This window comes from Eretmochelys imbricata, chromosome 11 (genome assembly GCF_965152235.1).
Source record: "Eretmochelys imbricata isolate rEreImb1 chromosome 11, rEreImb1.hap1, whole genome shotgun sequence".
Taxonomy (NCBI): domain Eukaryota; kingdom Metazoa; phylum Chordata; order Testudines; family Cheloniidae; genus Eretmochelys; species Eretmochelys imbricata.
Window position 1 is genome coordinate 43,545,771 of NC_135582.1, and position 19,831 is coordinate 43,565,601.

The following is a 19,831-nucleotide window of genomic DNA, read 5'->3' on the forward strand; positions in this document are numbered from 1 at the left end:
TCTTGTAATTATATTCTTTCATTTTCTTTCTACAGAGGAGCAAATTTTGCTTTCTGACAATGCATCTTCTCTTGCTGTTCAGGTAAAGCATCATCTTTTTTAAAATAGAGAGATGTTAAATTAAAATATTTCTTGGAAGGATTAAATCCTAAGTAAATTACATAAAAAGTATTCAAATGACATATTTAGAAATTTTCTAAGTACTTTGTAGATTTAACATTTTATGTTCCTGGACACAACATAATTTTTCAAGTTGAAATTATTCCTTTTTAGTCTTTATCATTGAGGTGTTACTGATTTTGTTTTTAAGATTCCTAATATTAGTGCCTATGCATCTGTTAATATTTACATCTGTCTACCTATTTATAATCTGAATTGGACACACTACTGGCAGCTCATATTTGACCTTTGTTGTTGTCTTTCCAGCTGTCGTCCACCTTCTGGGTTTTTTAGGGTAAGGTGTCCTCCCAAAGACCACTCATATGCTTGTTGGTTACATTACCCTCAAAGCCAATATCCCCAAAACACAAGGAATCCAGGTCCGCTGTATGTAAAGAATTAGAATCCACTGTATATTTGTACACTCCAGTATGTGTTAGAGGTAAAGGCTCTAATTTGCTTAAAAGTGCCTTTGTGGCTGGAAAGTCCATGTAAACTCCATTAACCTTTTAAGTTCAGTGACCCCAGAGGCTTCTCTTTATTCTGATGGGATACTTGCTCCCAGTAGTAGAGAGGGACTGGCTGGCAAGAAAAGTTCCTCATCCTCCAAAGCAACTCTAGTATTGGCTGTGGAAAAGGGTTGATTTATTCCCTCACTTCCACTTGTTCCCCCATGTGGTCTAGTTAATATAACCCTTTGGGGGCTTATGTATCCCAGAAGGCTGCATCTCTTTTGGTCAGAGTGGGACCAATAGAGACATCATGTAAAAGGTCCACTAACCTGTATTTTGTAAAAATGCCAATCAAAAGTTCAGGATTCTTTGGTCACTCTAGCAATCCTCTATGGACCTTATTCGGTCCAAGATATATAATATATTTTTTGCCGAGAGTCTGGAAAATACCAGTGTTCCTTTGATAGCCCCTCCCCCCCACCACCTCCAAAGTATCTTGTTTTGTTGATAGGTGGACAAGTTTTCCATTTATTTTGAAAAACAGATGCTAGTGTTTTACCTTTCTCTCTCTGTGGTGTAGTATGTTTTAAATAATTTCTTACAGTGGAAAGAAATAAGGAGTTTTGTTGAGCATTTGATCTCAATGTTAGCTTTAGCTCCAGAAACCCTTGCTTATGTAGTTCTCATGAATCTTCTATCCATCCATCAGGGTTACAGGTGTGGTTTTGGTTTCTTTCCAAACAAAACAGAAGTTTCCTTTTCTAATGTAGGATTTTGCTTGACCATTCCAATTCTATTGTTATCCTGTACATGTCACTTAGATGATATATTAACCATAATATATTAAAAATGCCTGTTTTTCTTCAATATTCTTTGGCTTGACAGCTGATAGTAGCCATGACTATAAATATGACTTTGGCAGATATCTGATTTAAACTTTATGGAACAATTTTATTCTGTATGGGGGAATGGTATCAGTTTAGAAGAATCTGTATTAGGAACACAGTTGTGATCTCAAAAAAAAAAAAAAAAAAGTAGCTGTCCACAAAATATAAATATTAGGATGTGTAATTTAAAAAAAAAATAGCTTAATGATCATGCAGTTTTAAAATTAGCTCACTTGGCATACATTGCATTAGGCAATATCAAAAACAGGAACAGTTGTATCTTTTTCTGATGAATTGTGTCTGTGTTTTTTAAGGAGAGGTGGATAGGCATGTGTTGGGGTAGGAAGAGAGGAAGCCAATACCTGGGACTTCTTTCCTCAATATATTCTTATACAAACTGCCTTTCTTTTTCTCTCCAGTATCTCTCAGCCACTGACCTATGGTACGTGGATTTCCCTTAGACGTAGCACACAGGTTGTTCATTGCTTCTTTGAGCTTCCGCATGGTGTAGATGCCTCGGAGTTCTGTGTTCCTCTGATTAAATGGGGTTTGGTGAGGAGGCTGCTAGGAGATCCTTCAGGAAAGATGGTTTAGATAAAACCCTAAACTTGCCATAATTGGGCTGTCACTTACACCAAATCCTTCTAGAAATCTCCTTTCCATCATAGCACCTCTTTATGATGTCTGTCTTGGCTGGCTCCCAAAGAATAGACGAATAAATATATATATATCTATAAAAGGGCATAACTAATGACTTACTAAGCAATTAGTTAAAATAAAAGCTGACCACAGTCTTTACAAGTGGTAACGCTACCATGCATCTAGCACATGGATGGGCAAACTTTTTGGCCCGAGGACCACATCTGGGTGGGAAAATTGCATGCAGGGCCATGAATGTAGGGCTGGGGTGGGGGTTGGGATGCGGGAGGGGGTGTGGGGTGTGGGGTGTGGGAGGGGGTGTCGTGTGCAGGAAGTGGCTTAGGGCAAGGGGTTGGGGTGCAGGAGGGATGCAGGGTGTACAAGGGGGCTCGGCAGGGGGGTTGGGGTGCAGGGATGGGTGTGGAGTGCAGTAGGGGGCTTAGGGCAAGGGGTTGGAGTGCAGGAAGGATGCAGGGTGTGGCAGGGGGCTCAGGGCAGAGGGTTGGGGTGTGGGCTGCAGGAGGGGTTCGGGGTGCAGGCTCTGGCCTGGTGCCACTCCGTGAGCGGTTCCGGGGTGGCAGTAGCATGCAGCAGGGCTAAGGCAGGCTCCCTGCTTGCCCTGGCCCCACGCCACTCCCAGAAGCGGCCGGCACCACGTCCCTGCGACCCTTGGGGGACGGGGGGGCAGAGGGCTCCGCACGCTGCCCTTGCCTGCGGGTACCTCCCCTGAAGGTTCCATTGGCTGCGGTTCCCCATTCTTGGCCAATGGGAGCTGCGGGGGGGGGGGGGGGGGGCGCAGGCGAGGGCAGTGTGCAGAACCCTCTGCCCCCGCTCCTCCCCCTGAGGCTGCAGGGACGTGGTGCTGGCCACTTCCGGGAGTGGCACAGGGCTAGGGCAGGCAGGCAGCCTGCCTTAGCCCTATGGCGCCAAGGGGGTGGCAATCCCGCAGGCCAGATCCAAAGCCCTCATGGGCCGGATCCTGCCCGCAGGCCGTAGTTTGCCCACCCCTGATCTAGCATGTCTGTTTCTGCTTAGCTATGGAACAGATACTGTGGAAAGCAAAATAAGTTCTCTCTCTGTGTGTAAGTGAGTGATTTATTGCAGACATTTTCTTATAACGGCTAAAGATTCAGTATAAGGAATTAATTATGTACATTTTTTAAATATTGAATGGAGTTACATGGCCTATTCTTTGCTCATCGCAGTGCAAACTTAAGACTGGGTATATGTGACTGGGGGTAATCTTTTTAGAAAGGGGTATGATATAGTAATTATACTGAATATTAATGCCTTCTTTTAATTAATAATTCCCATTGTGGAACTCCTGTGCTGATCCTGCTTGGAGATATATATATTTGAGTAACCTGCAATTCCTGAAAGTAGATTTAATTGTGAATCCATCAATCTTTCATGGTGTTTGGTGTACACTGCTTGTCCATTAAACTAAAGCAGTATATTATACAGTCCTACTGGAAATGAAGATGATTCGATTTTATGCTGCAAATCTTGATACAAAATGTCAATTTACTTTCACAGCAAAGAAATTCATGTAAAAGGAAAATGGTGTAATTTCAGTGATGATTATCCTGCTACAGGGTAGAGAATGCCATACATAGAATAAGTCTCTTTTCTTCCCATGATATGTGCAGCCTTGCTCCCATTAAAGTTAATGAAAAACTACATGCAAAAATCAAGATAAGTGATATAACTTTGTTCTTATCATCTTCCTCCCCAAAAATAATTTCCTACACCTTATTTATGATGGTATTTTCCGTTACTCAGTATTCCTGTTTTTCCTTTCTGCTTACTATAAAAACAGTATCTCAATAGCAAAACCTCCGTATATCCAAAAAGGAGTGGATGTAGTTAACAATGAAAACCATTACGAGAATATTAATCAGTGACATCCTAAATACATATAGTGTGGTTTGTGTGTGTATGTATATATATACACACACACACTACTGTATTATTGCAAAGAAGAACATTTTATACTCCCAAGATAACTCCCTCTGGCAAACTGCAAATTTGTTGATTTTAAAGCAGTGGTTTTCTAATATATTTTTATTTTATTTTGTAGACCAGTGTATACATGCAAAATACTCTCCTGGTCTCCCTTGCCCAGCCATTTATTTAATCCTATGGACAAGTAGAAAGGACTCGACAGACACCTAGCAATAAAAATAAAGATATAATTTTTGTCCCCCAAATCCTTCCCCAGATATGAAACTCTTATTTAAATGCCTCAAATTTTACAGTTTCTGCCTGCTGTATTCTGTTGTACCTTAAACACACACTCTAATTTTGAAAGAAGAACCTTGAGAATTTGACAAAAAGATTTTGTGTTGATTCTCTATGGTACCATTTTACTATGTTTGTGAGAGAGAGAAACAAAATGGAAATTACTAACACTCAATTTTAATAACTTACATAATACTATTTAAATAACTCTCTTATTTTTAACTGTAAACTCTTCAGGATGGTCTTCCTCCAAGTTCACACAGCACCTACCACATTTGGGCCCCAGTCCTTATTGACATTACTGCAATACAAAAAGCAAAAGATAGGAACTGGAAAACACCATATTTTATTTCCTTGTAACAACCTCTATGCTCTCAAGTCAATAAGGCATTTTATTTGTGAATCACGTATGTAATCCATATAATGACTGAAACACATAAAAGAAGAGAAATTACAGAAATTAAAACCTGACTGAATAAGGGTTATTTCAGTGACCTTAAGAAAGTCTGGAAGCCAAATTTATTGAGACCTCTGTAACGTTTAACAGTCAAGGAGAAACCAGAAGTGGGGCAATTGGATTTGTGCGTTTTATGAATCTATGGGCCTCAAATAAGAGGGCATGGCGGGTCTGCAGATAGTATTCTAGCTTGTGGGACGGAATAACAGACAGGCTGCTTTGCAGTCTGCCTGTGGACTGGAAGTAGATTCTGTCCCCACAATCTCCATGGTGTTTCCCACACAAAAGTCAATTACTCAGACATTATGCTGGAAGGAAAGGGAGAGTGTGAATTTTGCTCAAGATGAGTGGGGAATTAAGACTTCTTTAGTATTCAATTCTAAATTCCAGAAGTGAATGTTCTGTTACATTCTTATATAAAATGTGAGGCTAAGTATATATGTATTGCTTTAAATACTATGTATATTGTATAACAATGACCCTATATTTAGGTTTCCTAATATTTTACATTATAAACCATTTTCGTAACCTCTCTCTCTCAAAATGGTATTTACACAAGCCTAAACATGTTGATACTTTAAAACCTTCAGGCAGGTTACCATATAGTGTGTGGTACTACCTTGTGGTATCAGAACACATAGTGAGTGATATTAAAGTCCAGTATCAGTTGCAGAAACCATGCATTTGGTCTGTGTTGCTGCAAGAAGGGGGCTAGAATTGGCTAGTAGTATTGCATCAAAGAGGGATGATTATGCAACAGAAGTTTAAATTGCCCAGGTTAACTGCTTATTTACACAATTATTTGATAACTTGTTGAGGTATATCACCCATGATTGATAGTTTTTTGCAGGCTTGTGATTTTAGCATATGAATTGGGTAATTTTGTTTTTGAAGCTAAACAGTAAGCTGAATTTTAAGTTGTTGCCCTACACAAAACAAAGATTCAGTAGTGAAATGAAAATCTGACAATCCATTCTGAAACAGAATAAAAGCTAAAATTCTTCATGATGAGAAATACAGTATCAACATAATCGATCTAGTAGCATTACTTCGTAGCTGAAAATACACTTATATCCCTAGCCATACGACTACAGCATGTGAGTGAAACATCTTTCATATAGTTCTGAGATGAAATTACCCCTGAATGAATAGCATCTTCATTTATCTTCAAAACCTCCTCTGTACTACCAGTGAATCTACTCTTTCCACATTCTACAACGAGAATTACATTATACCATTATAGCAGTGTTCTGCTGCAGTGTAAAATAGATTGTTTTGGAAAATGAACCTGGCTTTGCTATAAATTACATTCACAGGTACAAAGAAATTTGTTATTTTGTTTAAAATAGTCGCAAATATAGTTAAGCTCTTAATTTATGTTAAACTACAAATATGGCCATTACCACAACTGGATTAGGAATTTAATCTGTCACTCAAAGAATGATACTGAACAGTTTTCATTTGTAGTCTTAGACACACTATTTCAATTACAATGTCTGTAGCTGTTTGATATAAAAACTGAATTATTTTGTAGATTTGTTCGTGGTTTTTCATTTTAAAACACGTCCCTTCAATAAGGGGAAGAATAATTCTTCAGTTGTCATCACAGATTCTCCTTTGTGTCTTGATGAAACAGAATAAGAATGAAAACACAAATCTCTTTCTTCACAGTAGCATTCTGTGAGTACTTTTAAAATACTAGTCAATGAGATATTACTTACAATGGTTTGGACTTAATTATGAAACTGATAATGTGTGTCTCCTCTGAAAGAAGCCTGGAGCTTGTCATCTGAAAGTAGGGTTTCTCATACAGGGATATAGAATGCGAACTGTCCGAACTCTGGAATAAGAGGGCGGGAGGTAGTGATTCTGACCTTAAATACTGAAATCTTGATATTATTTACATCCAATTGGAATTTATGCTTAGAGTATTGTTTTTAGTGGATGTGTATTTTCTGGTTTGAGATGGAAAAACCTAGTGGATGATTCACTAAGAGATACTTTGGAGTAGTAGACGCATTGTCAACTTGAAAAATAACATTTCTGTTTGAAAATTTTTTTTTTTTTGTACCTACTAGTGTTCAAGTAACACCTCGGATGACTAACTGAAAGGTTAAAGAGAATAAATCTTCTATTTTGTTTATTTTACTTTGTACATTTAACAGGAGTGAAGATGAATTCTGTGTAAGCTTCAAAGCTTGTCTCTCTCACCAGCAGAAGTTGGTCCAATAAAAGATATTACCTCACTCACCTTCGCTCTCTAATAGCACTGTGTATAGTCATTTTTATTTCCCATTTTATGCCCTAGTATGATGACATCAGTCTATTGCATAGTTCTGAGGGGAACTTTCAAAAGCAGCAGCAAAGGTGAAAATGGCAGGCATGTGTGAGCATACAGAGAAAGGAGAGGGACACTGAGCAAACCCTGCTGTGTCCTCTTGGCCTGCCCCAGATCCCTTCTGAACCTTAGCAATGTGTTCAGGAAGAGTATTCTCTTTATTTTTAATGCTAACCAAAATTCAACACATGCTATTTAAAGGGTGCTCTATCAGAAAATTGGATTTTCTGACATTGGGGAAATAAAACAAGTTGATGGTCTTATTTTAAGCAATGTTGTTGTTGTTTCTTGTTCTTTTAATTGAATCACACTGTGTCCCATTCAAATTCTCTCAATTAATATAGACTCACATGCTTTCTTAGTTAACAGTTCTTTCACCTAAAATCAAACTAAATTTACAGGTGAAATCCATTTTCAAAAGCTCATACAGAGGCTGAAAACTTATTTTTTTTCTGATTATTAATATTAAAAGACACCATGTGCTCAGTAACTTGACTTTGTAAGGCAATATATAGGAGCATCTTAGAACTGGCTGACATGGGTAACAATGCTATTTTGATAGGATGTGCAATCTCCCTTGATTAAAATGAAAGACCTGTGAAAGAGGTTTATTAGTTTCATAACACGTGGCATGTTAAAGTTTGACATGAGCCCTTTCTGCATATCTGCTGTTAGTTCATTCTCCTGCAGTTAAAATGCACTTTTTTGTTCCATACTGACATTCAAAATAAAATAGATGCTGCTGCTATTACTAAGTGGAACCAAAAATGCACATGAAATCAGCAAACTAAGGTCCTTTACGGGAATACATTGTGCTTTAGGAGATGGATTGTTTGTCTGCCACAAGCTTAATAACCTCAGTCACTGAGAGGACAACATACCTTCAGTTTTAAGAACAATTTTTAATAGAATATAACCCTCAAAGGCTATATTGGTCATATAGGACTTGCCATACTGGATTGAACTGCAGGTCCAGCTTGTTTGATGTTCTGCTTCTGGCAGTGGCCAATATCATTGCTTCAGAAGAGCGCAAACCCCTCCATGAGATCCCATGGGATGGGTGGATAGGGAAGGAATTCTTGATGCCAGTGGCAGTAATCTTATACCCAGAAATATGAGATTTGATTACTGTTATCATAGCATGCTGAACTACAAATACAGGCCATAAAATCGAGTCTTTTTAAAATCCAGCCTGAATATTTGGCTTGATATCTTCCTGTGACAATGAATTCCACATTGACTCTTGTAGGAAGTTTCCTTTACTTTTATAAGTGTGCTGGACACTACTAGTATTGTTGCTACCATCCCTTATTGTTATAATACAGGCTAGGGAAATAAGAAGAAGACTGATCAGTTTTCACTTTATTCTTCTTGATTTTAAATATTTCTGTTAATCTACCCCAGCTCTTATGGCCAGATGCTAATAAGTCAGAAAAAGACATTTTCTCTTTCTAAGCTACCAAATAGGAGTTCAGTTTGCATTTTGAAGCTGTTCTCCTTTTTCTATTGGTATTTGAGTATTTTTGGCTGAGAGGGCTAAGACTTCCCTAGAGGGGGACCTGGAAAGCTATGAACATTTTTCCTGACTAAAATAGCTGTGAAAACTTTTCCATCTGAAGTTATGAGTGGCAGATGTGTTGCAAGGGGTGAATCTGCACTGTGTTCACTCAGAGTAGAATATCTCCCTGAAAGAGCTCATTGGCAAGATTACTAAGATTTGGCTGCTGCTTGGGTAATAGATCCAGGCTGAGGTCAGTGGATGTGTGCAAATGCTACATTTTTCCTATATGAGGTTCTGAAGGTCTTGGGGGAACGTTAGGTTTTGGCCTGCAAACTGAACCCCTGCTGGCTTGTAAAATAATTTATGGGGGGAGTTGGATGCACTCTTGATAGAGATTAATGCTTCCCATTAGAGGTGTTGGCATCTTTTCAACAAGTGATTGTTGTGCCCACTCTCAATGAACTATCTTTTGATATTAGTCATCTTCCCAGTTATTGCCCAGTTCCTAACCTTTTGGGGCGGGTTTTTTTCCTTTTTAAAGAAGGATTTGGCATAGCAACTTCTTGTGTCATCTAGAATCAAATTTCCTTGGCCCTTTGTATTCTGATTTTAGGCCTGAATATGGGACAGAGACTGCATAGGTTTGGTTGACTGATCTCTGTTGATGAATATTGAACCAATAGATATGTCTGCCTTCGCTACCATTGACTGTGAAGTAGAACTGATGTGTTTGTGGACCTTAGCAGAATTGAGTTGGAGTGATTCCAATCTCTTCTCTTTGAAAAGTCCAAGAGAATGTTGGGTAATCCCCTACTGTCACAAGGGCTCTTCTATAGAAGGTGAAGTAGAACTCCAACTTGTCACCCCTCCACTCTTCATATATGGAAGGTACTATGGTGAGAAAATGAGATACTTGGGGCTGCAAAGTCATCAATATTCTATTATTATTTTTTTATTCCTGCTGGTATTGCAATGCACTCCAGTTTAGTATCATTTATACACTTTGTGCTGCTCACTCCTTTTTAGTCACTAAAGAAGATCTTAAATAAGATCAAGCCTAACAAAGATCTATGCATTGTTCACTAGACCCTTCCTCCCAAATATCCCCAACTCAGTCCATTGTCACTTTTTGTGCCTTTTTGTTTGTGGTCTTTGTCTGTTTTCTCTCCTCATGATTATTCAAATCCAGACAATTTAAACTAATTTTGAGTAATTTCCCTGACACTTTATCAAATGCTTACTAGAATCCAAATATATTAATCCACTGCTTTCTCTTCATATAATAATGTTTACTGTATCAAAAAAGCAGTCAAAATTATCTGGCAATACATACCTATAAGCATATGTTGCTTGTGATTCCCTTACCCTCAAATGATCTAGGGGATAACATAATTGTCATTTGCATGAAAAGCATTAACTGTGCTTACCATGTTTTTAATTGTGGTATTCAGTTAAGTTTTTAATGCTCATAATTTACCAACTCTGTCAATCACTTTAATACAGGAGAATGTGACAGTTATAATAGTGAAATAAATTGTCTAAGGCTATGCCTACACTTAAAACGCTATAGTCTGGCACAACTGCAGCACTTCAGTGTATACACTCATGACAGTGACGGGAGGGGTTTTCCTGTCTCTGTAGTTAATCAACCTCCCTGAGAGGCAGTAGCCAGGTCAACAGATGAATTCTTCCATCAACCTAGCACTGTCTACATAGGGGGTGAGGTCAGCATAGCTACGTCTTTCAGGGGTGTAGATTTTTTCACACTTGAGAGACATAGCTATGCTGATGTAAGTTTTCATCATAGACCAGCCCCAATATTTATGAATGGGTGGTGAAATCTGGGAAATTGTATAATCGCACCCCTGACCTCCGCCCTCTCTCCGCCCACACATACATTAAGAGTTCTCAGCACCTTACAGGATAATGCCTCTATGAGGAAGAATGTTTATAAATTCCCGATTAGGAAGATATTACACAGATTGTGAAAAAGTGTCAGTCACCTCCTCTCCCCGCTGTGAATGGTGAATGACCATATTAAGGGCACAAGAGCAAACAACCCCACTGCGTAGGAGAGAGAGGAAATATGGCAAGAGACCACCCTGGCTTAACCAGGAGATCTTCAATGGTCTAAAAATCAAAAAAGAGTCCTACAAAAAGTGGAAAGTAGGTTAAATTACAACGGATGAATATAAACAAACTACACAAGTAGGTAGGGACAAAATTAGAAAGGCCAAGGCACAAAACAAGATGAAACTAGCTAGAGACATAAAGGGTAACAAGAAACATTCTACAAATACATTAGAAGCAAGAGGACGGGTAGGACCATTACTCAATGGGGGGAAACAATAACAGAAAATGTGGAGATGGCAGAGGTGCTTAATGACTTCTTTGTTTCAGTTTTCACCAAGAAGGTTGATGGGATTGGACATCTAACATAGTGAATACCCGTGAAAATGAGGTAGGAACAGAAGAGGATAAAATAGGGAAAGAACAAGGCTTAAATCACAGCAAGGGAAGTTTAGGTTGGGCATTAGGAAAAACTTTCTAGCTGTCAGGGTGGTTATGCACTGGAATAAATTGCCTAGGGAGGTTGTGGAATCTCCATCATTGGAGGTTTTTAAGCTCAGGTTAGACAAACACCTGTGAGGGATGGTCTAGATAATACTTAGTCTGCCAAGAGTGCAGAGGACTGGACTAGATGGCCTCTCAAGGTCCCTTCCAGTTCTATGATTCCATAAAGAAAGCCAGAGTTGGCACAGCTGCCATGTGATTGATTAAAACATTCTAGTTTTTGTAATTACTGATGTGGATGGGTAATAAGGCACTTTGAGTTCCATTTCTTTAAGTTCATTTGGATACCTTAATTGTGAACTTAAAACCCTAAGCAGTTGAAAATATATAAGTAATTACCTCTGAATTTCCTAGGTCTTTAACACTTCGGGGTTCTTCCAACTCTCATGTTCTGGTAAGTTAGTGTTTTGAGTGTATGTTAAGTGTCTGGAACCTTAATTATTTTTAACAAAGTTTGTCTGGGAATTTTCTTATTTTATTTTATTTTTTTAAATGGTCAAAGGTCTGCTGGGGAAGAGTGTGTTCCCCTGAGACTTGAGGAAGCCCACAGTGGATTGCGAGCTCTTGGGGGCAGATATTGCCTTTGTTCTCTGTTTGTACAGCACCTAGCAAAGTAGAGTTCTGGTTTGTGACTAGACCTCCTAGGCACTGTGGTAATACAAATAAATAATAGAAGAATCTTAATGTAGTAAATCTTAGAAGGACTTCTGCATGTGGGGAATGGAGAAATAACCTCCCTTGGTCTATTGGCCTCCAAATCTCCTGCCTGCTTGCTTTCTCGCTTAGTTCTATCTTGTCTGTTAGCCCAGTTCAACCAGAGGTTGAACCATTGCAAATCTCTAGCACAGGCAAAGAAAGCAGCAATTCACAATGAGTGAACTTACTGCAGTTTGAAGCGGAGGAAAACTCTACCTGTGTAAATCACAACTTTTCTTACCTGGAGTTTGTACCAGTGAAGCAATTCTGATGGTTCCACTCAAAGATAATTCCAAGTGTAGGCATAGGCAGCTGGTGAAAGTATTCTTTGGATGTTCTGAGCCCATCCCTCACTCATTCTGAAGCGGTGGCTCCAGTCCCACAGGGCTGGGCCCAGTTCCCCACTTTGGCCTGTTGGCTCTCAATGTAGATTCGGAGGAACCTGCCACAGCGTCACTTGACGTGCACATCCACACGCAGGTGGGGCCCTTCCCTCACGACGCCCTGTCTCCTTCCTGGCTCCGGTGGCGCTAAACATGGGGCCTCAGGATCTCTCCCCTCCCTCAGGACTCTCCTTTGCCATCCTCTTCATGGCCCTGGCACAGCCGGACAGAGATTTGGGGAGATTTGGAGCCTCCTGTAGCCCTCGCCACCCACTGCCTATGATTGAAGGCAAGACCCAAGGCTTGTTGGGATCTGATGATCCTGCTCACGATTGTAGAGGATGAGGGTGTGACGGGTTCAGTCACAGAGACCCCCTTGGAACTGCCACCTGATGTGCTGAGACTACCTCTGAGCCCATTTTCCCTGCCAGCTTGGAACTTCAGAACCCTGCTTTGTTGAGCCAGACATGCCAGTCTGCTCCAACACAGACCCAGGGTCTGAACCACGTGCCCCAAAGCTGCAGACTTAACTGAAAATGGCTTAGCAAATGCTCCTGTCTCTAGCACCCAGACACCCAGCTCCCAATGGGATCCAAATCCCAAATAAATCCGTTTTAGTCTGTATAAAGCTTATACAGGGTAAACTCATAAATTGTCCCCCCCTTTATAACACTGATAGAGGGAGATGCACAGCTGTTTGCTCCTTCAGGTATTAATCACTTACTCTGGGTTCAATAATAACCAAAAGTGATTTTATTAAGTATAAAAAGTAAGATTTAAGTGGTTCCAAGTAATAACAGACAGAGCAAAGTAAGTTACCAAACAAAATAAAGCAAAACACACAAGTCTAAGCCTAATACATTAAGAAACTGATTACAGATGAAATCTTACCCCCAGAGATGTTCCAGTAAGTTTCTTTCACAGACTGGACTCCTTCCTAGTCTGGGTCCAGCAATCACTCACACCCCCATAATTACCGTCCTTTGTTCCAGTTTCCTTCATCTCTTGGGGGTTGAGGGGCCATCTCTTGAGCCAGCTGAAGACAAAATGGAGAGGCTTCCGGGGCCTTTTATATTCTCTCTCTTGTGGGTGGAAACCCCTTTGTTCTTCTGTGCAAAGTCAAAGCAACAAGATGGAGTTTGTAGCCACCTGGGCAAGTCACATGTTCATGAATGATTTAGCTTTTTGCAGGCTGAGGCCATTGTTTACATTTTAGTTTGAACGGTCCCAGGAAAGCTCAGATGTGAATTAGCGTCTGTCAAAGTCTATTGTCAGTTAAGTGTTTCTTGATTTGGCACTTACTGACAATAGTCCTTTCTCAAGAAGCTGACCAAGTAGTTCACTGAGGCTACTTAGACTCAAACACATTGAGATACAAGTACATAGCCAATATTCATAACTTCAAATACAAAAACGATACACACATACAGACAGCATAATCATGACTAGCAAACTACATACAACCTTTCAATAGACACCCCACTTGACCTCCTCTGTACAAGACCTGGTGCAACCATAGGACCCTGGTTGCAACACTGATCACAGTTCATGTCTATAACATCACAGGGGGAGCCTACTAAAGCTTAGGGAAAGAGGAAACCATAATGAACCTAAGGCTTGTCGGGTGGGGCACTGCAGGAGGGAGGATGGATGGATGAATGAATCCAGTTAACTTTATCTGAAGTGATTCCCACGTCAATTTCTCCAGCTAAGATCTGGCAAAATAAGAATTAGAAGAACTTTCTAATTCTGATGGCCATTGCTGCTTGTGTGATCAGCTTTAATTTTGTAGATTTTTTTTTTTTTTTCATTGAAAAGCCTCCCTAATTATTGGCTTGCATTTGTGAGGTCTATCTCTGGAAGGAAAAGACTATGGCTTGATCTACACTATGAATTTATGTCTGTATAGCTACACTGTTCAGACCTGAAAAGGTCAGTGATAGTTCTTTGGCATACAATCCTATCCTTCCATCTACCACTACATTTAAAAGCTCTGAGATGACTTGCTTGCTGCACTGACTCCGGGATAATTCAGGCACACTTTCTTTAGAACCAGCATTGAGAACAGCACATGGCAGCTATAAAAATTCACCTCCAGCTAGATGTAGAATCCTGAAGTTAATTTAGTGCCCTATTGCAAAGGGAATTACTGTGGCAAGCCTGGACAAAATTAAACTTCAGCTACTTTTCAAGAAGGAAATAAACAGCTAGGGAATAAGAGCATGGATTTGAGGTGTGATAAATTAATTTAAGAATGTTTTGCTCCTGAAAGGTTGTATTTCTCGAAGCTGTCATTTGAGATGTACACTGTTAGCACTATAATGCTGTATTGCTGATTGAATGCTATTTATATTTCTGCATGCCCAGATACAGCTTTGAAAGCCATGCAAACTTAGTAACCTATGTATATGACACCTGCATATTGTGTCTAAAATTCTGTACATACTCCTACTCTACCAGTACATAGAATATAAAATCAAATTCCTGTTTTTTAATTAGTTCATAAGATAGCTAGTACATATGGAGCCAACACTGTCCCGAAGTTCAGGAGTGTTTGTATTTGGGGTTACATTTAGGCCCTTCTCTAGTGGACCTTGCATATTGGGTTTTATAAAGTATGTTGTACACCAGTCTTTTTAGATGAACTTATGGAGAGAGAATGGGCCTATTTGTATGCAAAGGTACTTAAAAAAATACATACAGTCCCAGAATAACAAAGAAAGGAAATTCAAAGTTAAGACAAATGCCCTATACATTAAAGGCTTTTATGACTTCTAATAGCTTATTTGGTATTGGGAGGCTTATGCTGAAGGTTTCAATCAGTTTTTTGGGTTTTTAAAAAAAATCTTATTTCCCAGCCATTGCTTATGCTTCCTGGTTGAACACAGGAATTAGGGCAGGATAGAGCAGAACCAGGATGTTTAGGCAGATGTCCCGATTTTATAGGGACAGTCCCTATTTTGGGGGCTTTTTCTTATATAGGCACCTATTACCCCCCGTCCCAATTTTTTACACTTGTTGTCTGGTCACCCTAGATGGGGATGAGACAACTGTCCTGGTGCTGTTTTGTGGGGAATGGAGCTGAACGGAGCAGAGGAAAACAGGAAAGGAGGACTGCTGTTGACAGGCAGCTGAGTAGCTGTTTTTTGTTTTTTTGCAATGATGTGAACAAATGTGTGAAGATATTTTTATCCCTGAGGTAGGACTGTTGCCATATAAGAGCTGGGCTCCCTAGAAGCAGCAATCTCCTCATATCTCTGCACAGCAGAAGGGAACCAGGTGAGTTTAAGAATGCTGATTGAGTCTCTTCGCACAGTGGCCAAGGAAGAAGCTGGTTCCTGGCAACTGTCCCAGCTCCTGGCTGTCCTCCGGCTGGGGGTAAAAGGCTCTTCTTCCTACTGCCTACTCAGTGTGTGGCTGGAGAAGCCGTCATCCAGCAGTCTGTGAGGGGACCTCCTTTCTGTGTGTCTCATTCAGTTTCTGTGCTTTTCCTAACTATTCAGTGGGTTGCTGGTTATCTTCCTTAACTTCACTCTTCCCAAGTCCTACCAAAGATCAGTGATCTAAATTTATTCTTATTTCCCAAACTAAACTCTTGGAGGAGGTTAAATGAAGTGGAGGGAAGGAAATGCTGTTAGTTTAGATGGTATTTTAGTATAGTCTCTACTGATTGAGACTGATTTGAGACATACTCTTCTAAGCTCTCTGGCATCATTCTAGCCACAAAACATGAGAGCAAGATTTCCTCAGCCTCTGACTTAAATCAGGAGAAGGAAACCAGGGCTTTGAAGTGTGTTCTTAAATTAATCCTAATTTCAATATTTTTACTAAACTGAAATTATAATAAAGAAAGAAGAGTTGTTTGGCCAAAAATATAAAGCCATGTATTAAACTTGCCCCCTAGTGCCTGACTATTGTAGATGTAATGTATTTGGTACATTAAATCACACAGTGATGGCACCCTTGTGCATAGTGGGCAACAGGCAAGTGTCAATTTAAGATTTGAATTTTTCTTGGTTTATGTGACAATCTTACCTTTAGTTAAAGTTTATTTTCATACATTAGTTTGTCTTTTTAATACAAGTAAAATTGTATTCAGTAGAACTGAAACAACTGCAAAAAATATACATTCCTCAGGCTGGGATTGTTTCCAAAATAAAGGTAGAAAAAGACTGTTTTTCTTTCCTGGGAGGTTGTGTACTTTGAACCAGAAATAGCCCTTTTCACCTTGATCAATAAGTCAAGCTCTTCTGCAGTGGTTCAAGTACCGGGCAGACTGAAATAAACTATCGACAGATTTATTAATACGAAAAGAAAATGAGTTTATTTACAAGATTAAAGCAGGTAAACATTATACACAAATGAGTTACAATCTTAAGTTTCAAAAGGTAATAGAAGCTTCTATAATAAGCAAGCTGTATATGTCCTTTAGGGCTAACCCGAGCTAAGCAGCTGGGGATTCCTTGCTTGTGCTTAGAAAACCTTGCCCCCTAGAGTCCAAGCAGCATAGAGATACCGTTCCTTCTTGTTAGGGTTTTTTATTCCCCCCCTCCCTCCTCCTCCTCCCCCCCCCCCGCCCGCGCTGAGCTGCAAACTCAGCTGATGAGATGAATTTACTTGCATGACTCCTCTTCATGGGGAGGGGAGGAGTGCAGAGCATCACAATCTATTGTTCTCTTTAATGTTCCACAATAGTCTGTCTGGTGTTGATGGGACTTCCTTGTTGGCCAGGATGTTGCACCTTCTGTTGGAGACCAGTACTTTACACTAGTTAATGTCTTTCTCCTGTCTGGTGATTTACCCCATAGAGGTTTACAATCCAAATTCTTAAATATTACCTTACAATATAGGATATAGATACTATAAGTGAGATTAATGCATGCAGCAATTTACAAGCATTCAATAAAGTGTAAACACTAAACATATTCTTATATAATCCTAGTCCTAATGATAATACACAGGTGAGCCAGACTGATTCCAGTTGTTTGTTTGTCAGTGTTCAGTTGAGACATGGGGACCCTGGCATGAGCTGAAACCTGGTCTGCCAGTGTCACACAATATAACAGATAGACCCTACTGGTCTGCTATGTTAACAAAGCTGTCGTGCATGCATGTTAAGTCCATATACCATCCTTAAAATCATAATGAAACTTCTTTTTATGTGCAGTAGATTCTCTTTACAAATAATTTAGTTGTACCTGCCTTTGTTCAGAAAGTAGTGAAGGGCTCAAGTCTGGATTAATAGCTTTCAGATTTGGAATTTGAGATTTTGGCCTTTTGGCTGGCAAAGGCGAATGCCAAATACCCAATAGGATTTAACATTGTGTTCCTCACCACTGAGCTTGAAAGGTTATTTATACTTGCCATGCTCTCACTATCAAAAGTGTGAGTTACCTAGTGAAAGTTTTTATTCTTACACAGAAACACTGTAAGTATTTTGTGATGATGACTGCCGCTGATAAAAATTAGTATCCTGTGGAAATGGCTTTGTCTGGGGTTATAGATAGATATAAAAAACCATGACATTAGTCAACTATATCCTTAATTCAATTAAACTTTATTGGTAATAAACCCTGCCTTTTAATCTAGCAGAATTGCAAAGCAAAAATCGTGAAAATGTTGGCTAGTGAAAATATGGCAGCAGAGGGACCTGTAGTATGTGGGGTTTTTTTTGTTTTTTTTTTTTAAATATGTTAGGGTTGTAGCACATGCTGGGGCTTGTTCTCGAAGCATATTAGTCAATAATAACCACAGAAGATTTGTGCCCCAATGTTCAGGTTGACAAAATGTCACTTAGAATGATTATTGGTGACTTATAAACAACAGGTTTCAGAGTAGCAGCCGGGTTAGTCTGTGTCCACAAAAAGAAAAGGAGGACTTGTGGCACCTTGGAGACTAACCAATTTATTTGAGCATAAGCTTTCGTGAGCTACAGCTCACTTCATCAGATGCATACTGTGGAAAGTGTAGAAGATCTTTTTATATACACACAAAGCATGAAACAATACCTCCCCCCACCCCACTCTCCTGCTAGTAATAGCTTATCTAAAGTGATCGCTCTCCTTACAATGTGTATGATAATCAAGTTGGGCCATTTCCAGCACATCAGATGAAGTGAGCTGTAGCTCACGAAAGCTCATGCTCAAATAAATTGGTTAGTCTCTAAGGTGCCACAAGTCCTCCTTTTCTTTTTATAAACAACAGTAACTTTGGCAGTCAAATGCCACCATAAAATGGGAAAAACAGATGCAACTTTGTTAAACAGAAGAATTCTTCCTAATGATTTTGGACAATATCCGTATACACTATTGTCCAATGAAGTTTTATATTTTTTTTTCTTTCCTTTTCTATTTTCCCTAAAACAGAATACAGATATCTGTACTTTATAAACATTGTGCTAAGTATTAGTTTAATATATTTAAAACAAATCCATGTTTTGCTATCAGCTAATACGTGTTTTCCTATTTCTATGCTCCTCTTTGTTTCCAGGCCTTTTTGCAAATGTGCAATCTGCCAGTCCAGGTGGTTTGTAGAGCAAATGCAGAATATATGTCCCCATCTGGTAAGTGTGGTGTTCATTTAAATTACTGTGTTAGTACCTATGTTTTGATACCATGGCAACAGCACCTCATCTTGCAGATAACAGCCAGTCAGTGCTTGTGTATGTGGGTTGCCTCTTTATTTTTTTCCTTAGTCTACTGCGATTGTTCTCTATAGAGAATGAGATAAATCAAATACAAATTTTTTAAATGTGCTGCATTGCAATTTTAAATGCAGTGGACATACAGTGGATTCATGTACTTGGTACTCAGAAGTCTGGTGGTAACACTCTCAGAAAAAGCCTAGGGACTCTTGGCCTTCTCAACCCCAAAGATTTCTGTACGCAGAAGTATCTCTTCTGATCTCCAGGGAGATACCCCTGGCAATACTCTGTTGGCCAATCAATGGTGTTCCATTTTCCACTGTTGTAAGGGTGGGAAGAAATGCATTTTGTAATCTTAGGTGGAAGGTGATTGTCAGCATGTTAATAATTGTGGACAGATCATGGATAAACTATCAGTACCAAGAACAGTGTTGTACTTCAGTCCTCTTCTGATTGCAAAAAACGCAGATTCAGTATTTGATGTGTATGCTATCCCAAATTATGTTGGAAATTTCTATACGCTCTCATCTAAAAGGTTACTAGAAAAAAATTGCTGAATGCACAACACAGTTCTGATATCCTAAAATTCTTCATTGCATTAGGATCCGTTTGTGTGAGTTAAATTAAGCTACTTCTATAATTTTTAATTCGAGTATGGAGTAGTAAAAATGCTTGCCTACATGGGTCTTTGTATTTGCATACTGCATGGTTAGCTCTGGTCCTCCTTCTTGGTATTAGTGGAAAATAAGCTGGAATCCTGTCTTTAATTAATGCTTTTAAAAAAATCTCAATGATTGGTAGCACTGAAAACAGTACAGTTCTTGTAGCAAAACCAGGATTTTTTTTTTAAATCAGTCTTTC

General features: G+C 39.4%; 1 protein-coding gene across 4 annotated transcripts in view; it reads left to right on the forward strand.

Moving 5' to 3' along the window:
- MTX2 (metaxin 2) overlaps positions 1 to 19,831 on the forward strand; it is a 52,480-nt gene that overhangs the window by 23,905 nt on the left and 8,744 nt on the right. The window contains exons 3-5 of one of the 4 annotated variants that reach the window (XM_077830182.1): positions 36 to 82; positions 11,603 to 11,642; positions 18,817 to 18,889. In XM_077830182.1, coding sequence (XP_077686308.1) covers positions 60 to 82; positions 11,603 to 11,642; positions 18,817 to 18,889 — 136 coding nt within the window. In that variant the 5' untranslated portion in view covers positions 36 to 59. Of the gene's footprint in view, positions 1 to 35; positions 83 to 11,039; positions 11,136 to 11,602; positions 11,643 to 15,520; positions 15,607 to 18,816; positions 18,890 to 19,831 lie in introns of those variants that run through there. The other 3 variants (XM_077830183.1, XM_077830180.1, XM_077830184.1) reach the window with 3 other exon arrangements.